Below are 8,438 nucleotides of genomic sequence, written 5' to 3'. Positions count from 1 at the left end.
GCGGCACATCTGTCTCGAACAACCGGACAAGTCGGCCGTAGCTGAACACAGCATCGATCTGGGACACCGAATTCATCTTCAGAATACCTCCATCCTCGCCACCAAGACCCGCTATATGGATCGCATTATTAGGGAGGCAATTGAGATTGAACTGCATCCAGGAAATATGAACAGAGAGGGGGGGTTTTATCTGAGCAAGTCTTGGAAACCTCTCATCTGTTCCCTTAAAAAACCCCCACCAGGATATGACGCCAGATCCAGAAGGCCACACAGGCCATGACCAACCAACATAACAACCCCCACCCCTCAGCTCATGGGTGGTGCCCAGCCTTCAACCTCGCCTTTTCTCTCCCCTACACAAAAACCACGCTTGTCCTAGCTCCCTTCCCCAACCCCTCCCACACTACTGCTTTCAATTGTATACTTGCCCTTCCCCCTTCTCCCTCACTGCTCTCACATAGCTGTGTGTTTTTCCACAGTCTGCTTTTACCGGTTCTCACGGTCTCTTTGCTTGCAGATTCTTATATATATATTTTTTCTTCTACCCTGAAGATGGAGGCGATACATTCCTCTGAAACGTCGGTTAACACCACATATACACGGTGCCAAATCCCAGAAGACTGCTTTCTTCATAGTCACCGCCATGAAAGCCTCAAATCTTACATAATTCCATAACTATTTACCATCCTGTCACATTTATCCACAAAGCACTGTTGTCTTCAGTGGCTTTATAACTCTACCAAGACACAAAATAAAAATGTTTCATAAATAAATAATTGACAATCTGACACTGACTTTCTGACTGATAATTTGCCACTGAAAACAAATCCTTGAAAATGACTCACTTCCTTGCAAGTTCAAGTAGCACTAATCTGCATGCTCAGATGAATATTTACTTCTCAGTTCTCAAAACAAAGCTGTGCTCTATTTGGCTGACCCCAGTCATAAACAGTCATATGTAAACAAAAATAATACTGAAACACATGACCAAGATAAATAATTTCTTTGTTCAGAGCTAATGAATGAACCACTGACTTGACCTTGCGTGGGTCTGTTTTGGATTCAACCCAAAGATCAAACTGTCAGCACTCACAAAGGGTGCACGTGTACTGCATTATATAAATCTAACATTCGGCTACAGCGGAGCGTTACCTGCTGTTACATATATCTAACATTTGTACACTAAAGGTTAACTAACCAACCTACCAACTGACCAACTGCATGGAGCTGAGCCCTTCTTGAGAAGCCATCAGTTACTCTGCTACTTAAGAACTTCCAAATATTTTATGGAACCCAAAGATCCATTATTATGTTCCCAAGAGCTCTCCACTCTTCCCTATCTTCTTTTGGGTATGGGTGTTTGAATTAGTTTTCTTTTCATGACTTACATATAACTGCTTCCAACAAATGTCAACAAAATATTGTAGCATGTAGACCCATTACTGGGTAACGACCTTGAACAAACGACGAAACAACATCCACTAATGGACAATGGATTCTTAATAGGCATGTATATGCAGATGCACTGAGCAACGTCTTTGCAAAGAAACATGTTCCCATGGAAATGACTGGTGTATAACAATGAACAATGTTGATCAACGAATTCCTCCTCATGGACTACTGCCTTATCATAGAGAGGAGACTGGCAAGCCCCAGTGTCCTAGAGAGCTATGCTGACAGGAGTATAAGCTTTTGGTAGAGCCTCCTATGCAAGACAGTTCAAAGGGCAGGGACCAGTTGAAGTGTAGTCCATGTTCCTCCAGGCAGAGGTTTGGACATGGGGCTAATGACCCCACCCTGGAAAAAATTACTCTCACAAAACCATGGAGGGGGACAAGACCCACACAGGGTTGTAGCTCTGGTGAAGAAGAAAAATGGGTCAACTGGAAAGGATGTGGAATGAAGTGATCATGACCTAAATTGGGACACTACCTGGCATTTTCCAAGAGGGTGAAAAAGGTAAAGCTGTCCCTGTAACAGGACGTGAAGGTTAATAGGGTTGGGAGAAGTTGAGGCTCCTACATTTTATAGACAATTGGCTCATAGATGGTGGTAAGGTTGTCAGCCTCATGATCCAGATGGCTGCCCTTTACCTCCAGGAAGATTGCTGGTACTCATTTCTGTTAGAGGCTGAGTTGACCCCAGGGCCATAGTGTGGCTGGAATGATTAGGTAAAGTGAAAAAGCCAATAACCTCATGGGGAATCAAACTCATGAACTACTGGGCTTGTAGCATAGTGCTACAAGCCCTATGCTACCATGGTATTTTCCAAGATGGACTATGAAGAACTATGAAAAGCCTCAGTCAGGTAGCCGGTCCCTGGGCCAATTTTTGAACCTGGGATCACCAAAATATGAAGCAGTATTCCTATCCACTGGTCTTTGATGTTCACGCAGGAATCTACAGTTTGATCAGGAAAGCATTAACAGGGCTGCTCTGCAATTACATATACCTCCTTCAAGACATGCCCATCCTTCTTCCACACAAATGATGGCTTGGGTATACTGGTGGAATGGCAGGACAGGCTGACTGAGTCTCCTTGCTGGAAGTGAAATCGCTCTGGTACAACCTCCACATGCACTGGCTCCTTCAGTGCAAGGTACACCTGCCCCTCACTCGTTCCACCTATGTAGAATACAACGGATAATACTGTGAGGGGCAAGCAGACTTCTGAGTTACTATAATATTAATCTGATATATGAGTGTTATATTTTTCTTACTGAATAAACAAGATATATTTTTCTCGTTGAACAAACACATTAGAAATTATACACAATAATTCTAAATTATTGTTAGGGTTTCTGTGGCCTATAATTTTCAAACTAGAAAAAAACAAAATAGAACTGCTTATGGAATAGGAAAATGTAATTCAAAAAGTTTTATTTCGCAATGCTATATACTTGTCACATTGATGTATGGGAAAAAATATGTCATACCTGAAAATGGCGACTGTTCAAGAGAAAGCAATGTGTGTACTTTGGTTGTTCAAAACAAAGTCCATTATCAAAATGCAACCTAATTATAGAACTCAATATGGAAAAAATGCACCTTCAGATAATGCTATCCAATGCTGGTTACAGTAATTTGCTGCAATTGAAAAAGTTACCCCACAAATGCTGGAGAACACTTGACTCTTCAGTACCGACTGGACATCTTACATGCCACGAATGGCGTGCATGTTGAAGTTGTTTCACATTCTGCAGTAGTGATTCTAGAGATAATAAAACTTTCTGAGTTACACTGTCATATTCCATAAGCAGTTTCATTCACAAAACATATTTTAATAATGGTTTATAATTGTTTTGATATCCTTCTGAAGATGGTCTATAAGACCGAAACATGTTAAGGATAAAATATTAAAAACGAGAACAAACTTCAACAGTCACACTGGATGGAATTAATTAACCTTTTATAATATAGTTAGTGTGATGAAGCAGGAAGAAACAAATAAAACTTATAGGTTAAGTTTTACTGATTTTAAGCATGTTTCAAATTGAAAAGTCATCTTCTTTCATATTTGATGGCAGAGTACTATCTTCTGGAATTAAGGCTGTGTAGTCCAGTAGAAGTCCACAGACATTTTTTGGAGATGTGTATTGCTCTCATCTTCTGGGTTGAACAGTAAGCCTTGTAAGAAGCAAGCAAGCAGACATTTGGGGTACATTACTCCAAAACATCTGTGGACCTCTGATGGATTACACAGAGCTACATCCCTGAAGACAGTTACTGCTGTGAGAACCTTTATGAACTAACTTGTCAACCAGACCATTTGCAGGGCTTCTTGGTACTTGAAGTACTATGAGAAAGTGAATGAGTAGCTCAAATTCAGAGTGCAATAAAAATTTATATTCACCTCAAATATTTGAACTATAGACTTCAAGTTTATATGAGTCATAAAGAGACATGAGGGATAAATAAATTACCCTTGTTTGTTGCAGTGCAAGTGTACCAGCCTTCATCATCATGGTTTACTGTGTTAACAATCAAAGTTCCATTGGGTAATATGCTCGTTTTCTCATCATTTTGAAGCTGTTGGACATTTTCTGCAATCATTTATTGAGATTCATAACTGTTAAAAGCTGAGTTCTTAACTTTTAGCACAGGATAAAAGTAACCTTATGAGATGATCATGCTGTCTGTGTGCCCATTTCAGTTTTTAGCCCAATAGCCTGTCTTCCTGAAATTTGGTATGAATGTTATGCCAATGGAGACCATTCCAACCTCAGATCTCAGATCTAACTTCTGACAATCAGTAATAATGAGACAGTAGAAGCATAAATTTCTGAGGGGGGATCCACTATTAAATACAGTGCCCTCAAATAGCATATGGTAATAAATTTCAAAGATGTTCAACTATTGTCAACAAACTCGTTTATGGGATTTAAAAAGCAACATCACACCCAGAATAAATATTTCACATGACTTTCAGTTTCATACCAGTAATTAATGGAATATGTTATTTTGCATTAACATCGCTTATAAGCACCCATAAAAACTAAACTACATATAAAGTACAGTTTACAAGCCCACAATACACATACTTAAACTGAGTGAAGCCTTGAGGTTATAACTGGCAAATTTAAAATTTAATACGAGGGTTGGAACTTTAAGAGTGGCAACACTGCTGTAGAGACGCCATGCAACGGAACCAAATTATGTCGCTTATACCACACGTTAGTTACATAGCTACCTTACTTCAGAGCAAATGGACTCTCCCTTCCCATATCGCGCGCATGCACAGTGACGAGAAGAACGGAGCCTCATGTTAGCTGGCGGTCTAATGTAGTGTTGTCACGATGTTTTCGAAACAGGAACAATGGAGTTGGAAAAAGATTGAATGTACCAGAGGCCGTACAGCACGACAGTGTCATCAAATGGTGGCAAGTTGGGTAAAAGCCTCAACGAGGGACGCCAAAATGTGGCAGACATGCGTCGGCCAGGTCATCCTAGTGTCAGTAAAGAAGTGTATGCTCTTTCCGAGTTACTGGAGAGTGATCGATGTTATGCCACCGGTTATACCGTGGTGACAGGGGGCCATGGAGGTATCCACGCTGTCACCTTCTGTACTGCAGTCACAGGGGTAGGGCTAAGGAAATGACTGAATTACTTCCTTGATCCTTGCTTCATTGGCTAGGGGCACACAGTTCGCCGGGCTTGGCAGGAGGGCGCAGGTGCGAAATGTGGTAAGGGAGGAAATCACAACAGAAACCCACAACCTCACCCTATGCTACCCTATATTAGTATAAACAAGCAATATAGTGTTATATACATTTTAGCAATATCACAAAGAGCCGACTGGTGTTGGGTTACCATTACACTTTCTTAGACGATTCTTGGACCTGATCTTTCTCTCTTTTCACCCAGTTGCGGGTCGCTAGCCTCCTCTTTCTCCTGTTCTACTCAACCACTGTATAACAGATATCTCTACACATCCTTGCATCTAGACACACCCTATGCAGTCTCTACATTACACCTGTCTACCTCTACATCACTCCGTTGGATCACTCTTACGCCCTGTACACTTGTTGTAACGTTCCTAACTCAAGTCCCATTGGAGGAGTTACACTTTAATAATATCACAATCATTAAGCATGGTGATAAGAGTAGTATCCCATTACTTTGCGTTGAGACGGCAGACAGGTGGTGCGGCCCGGCGCTTAGTCGGTGCTTCTTCTGGCATAGCCTCTGGCGACAACTGCCCAAAATTACTGCTTGAATAATCCCCATAATAATTTGTTCTCCGGGTTATATACCTTTATTCATGCTAACTCATTACTTTCCCGGGAGGTGTAAGTCCGCCTATAATGACGTCTTGTCCCAAATGGTTGGCTGGGATCCTAAGGCGATGGACACGCCCCTTACTGCTAGACCATTTGGCTAACCCTTTTACCTGCAAACGTCCCTCCCTTCACTCAAGTGTAGATTCTGTAGTTAGCAGTTCGATATACATTCAACATCATTCTGCTGACTGGACATCGACGCGTCCAAGGCTAACGGCCGTCTAACTCCATATGCAAAAATTCCTTGAAGTTCCTTAACCCTTCTTACATCCTCTTTCATACATCTTACAAGTATTTCCCAAGACTATTTCTATTCCAACCAACATTTTCCCCTAAAATACAAAAAGTTAATACTCTGTTAACATATTACCGGGAGTCGGCCTTCAGGCCACAACAATCGATGCCATATGATTCGTGAGCTGGCCCGAGAGACAGGATTAGCACATATGACTGTGCTTCACATTCTGAAGGAATACGTGGGCATGAGAAAAACTGCATCACGATGGGTTCTGCATGATTTGACAGAACTGCAGAAATGGCTACGATACGACACTGCTTGTACCCCCTTGGAGTGCTCTGAGCGCGAAGGAGAGGCTTTTTTACGCCGTATCATTATGCTGGATGAGACATGGGCCAAATCATACTAGCCACAAATAAAATGCCAATCGAACGAATTGCATCATCACCAGGAAAATCAAAAGTTCGTCAGAACCCCAGCAATGTTTAAGTTATGGTGATCTTCGTGTGCGACTGTGATGGTGTTATCCTAACGCATACCATTCCCCAACAGCAGACCATCAATGCGCAGTATTATTGTTCATTTTTGGAACACAACCCGTGACGAGCTTTGAGAAAGAAGCGGCGACACTTTCTGCAGAACCCACCCATCATTTTGCAGGACAATGCTCGGCCGCATGCAGCACAAGCTGTGGTTTATTTGTTTGATCGATGGGGCTGGGAAGTGCTGTACCATCCACCATACTCCCCAGACTTAAGCCTTTGTGACTTTGACTTGATTCCTATGATGAAGGAACCACTTCGTGGCATTTGCTTCAGAACTGTTCAAGAGATTCTTCAGGCAGTAGACCACTCCATTCGAACAATCAACACAATAGGTGCTGCTAAAGGTATCCTACAACTTCCACATCGCTGGCAACAGGTTGTACACAATGCTGGCGACTACACTGAAGGACAGTAAAACTCTGAAACATGCATCTATTTTGTATCAATTGTAAATAAATAGTAGCCACTATTAAAGTTCCAACCCTCATAAAATGATAATTTGTACTTATTTACTGTAACTCCTCTATTATCCACTATCTAAGAATTCAAAATACTTGTTTATCTGGCAAAAATTTCAAACAAAATTTACCGTTTTGTAAATTTACTTAAAAAAAAAAGAGCTGTGATGCGCATGTGTCCACCCAACCCACTGAAATTCTTCCAGCTCTAACTAGCAGCAGCACCACCTCCCACTGTCCCCCCTCAAGCAGGTACCACTGTAGTTGATTATATCCTAAAACTTTCACCCATTTATTTTCAGTATGTTGTAAAGAGATTTCCATGCAAGAACTAAAGTGAAAACATGTTGTTTTGATTTTGAAACAGAAAATGGAAATATTAAGAGACCGAAAAAAAAAAGAAGTGAAAATTACATGAAAATTGGGTTCTGTATTTTCCTTATGCAACTGTCAGATTCATGCAACTGGCATACTTCATTCTCCATACATGTCAGATAATGGGAAGTTTACTGTGATATGGTCTTCCACAAAAAGTATAATTGATTCATTCATCAATGGTTCTACTACAGCCTTGTTGGGCCCTGGTCACTTTATTGGTTTTGTGATCCTATACACAGTCGGTAGGATTTCTTGGACAGGGGATCAGCCTGTTTCAAGGGTTGTACCTACACACATGACAGCACAAACACAGAGTAAATGCACATGGACATCCATGCCTTCAGTGATCTGAACCCATGACCCCAGTGTTCAAGTGGGTAAAGACAGTTCATACCTTAGCCTGTGTGGCCACTGTGATTAGCAGAAAGAAAGAACAATAATCTTTAATATATTGTAACGTGTTTACGTTACCGAATACGCCGTAGAGATGGTTAATTGGGTTTATTTAACAATCTACAAATAACGGCTACAATTAATTATCACAATATCGCGGGTTTCCACACTTTACAAACCCTACAACACAATCTCTTAACACAGTCTTCACTTGTCTTCACGTATTAATAACGCGGGAGCTATACAAGTCTCCCTGAAATACACACTCCGAGTATAACTGTACTACAGCAATCACTATGTCTGGAAAGCACACAATAAGTCTTCCGCTCGCTGACTTCTTCGTTATCGCACACTCGCAGGCTGCTATGTTTCAACTGTCCTGTCAGCTGCTGTGGAATCCACTTATATAGCCGCAGTGCTTACCGGTTGCGTAATGAGTACCACGTCACAGTAGGAAATTGATTACGGGTACGTTAGCGTGGCGCGTTACGTCACCGCTGTTGACTAGCATTGCGTAGTTACCAGGTTACGGGGCTCGGCTATCTTCGGCTCCGCTCGTGACGTCACCGCGGCGAGCGTGGCGGGGTGATGTCTCGCCTGTTACGCGAGCGTTACGCCACCGCTGAGGGGTGGGAGGGGAGCGCTG

General features: G+C 41.9%; 1 protein-coding gene across 1 annotated transcript in view; it reads right to left on the bottom strand.

Annotated features, from left to right (window-relative positions):
- The window catches only part of LOC111865215 (hemicentin-1), a gene marked incomplete at its 3' end in the record, with an annotated part of 72,062 nt that overhangs the window by 23,474 nt on the left and 40,150 nt on the right, over positions 1-8,438 (bottom strand). Inside the window, exons 10-11 of the mRNA XM_023853078.2 lie at positions 3,924-4,043; positions 2,453-2,625 (exon numbers count right to left, since the gene is read on the bottom strand). Coding sequence (XP_023708846.1) covers positions 2,453-2,625; positions 3,924-4,043 — 293 coding nt within the window. The remainder of the gene's footprint in view (positions 1-2,452; positions 2,626-3,923; positions 4,044-8,438) is intronic.

The sequence above is a fragment of the Cryptotermes secundus genome, unplaced genomic scaffold (genome assembly GCF_002891405.2).
Source record: "Cryptotermes secundus unplaced genomic scaffold, Csec_1.0 scaffold745, whole genome shotgun sequence".
NCBI classification, from domain to species: Eukaryota; Metazoa; Arthropoda; class Insecta; order Blattodea; family Kalotermitidae; genus Cryptotermes; species Cryptotermes secundus.
This window is presented reverse-complemented; position numbering and strand designations above follow the sequence as displayed.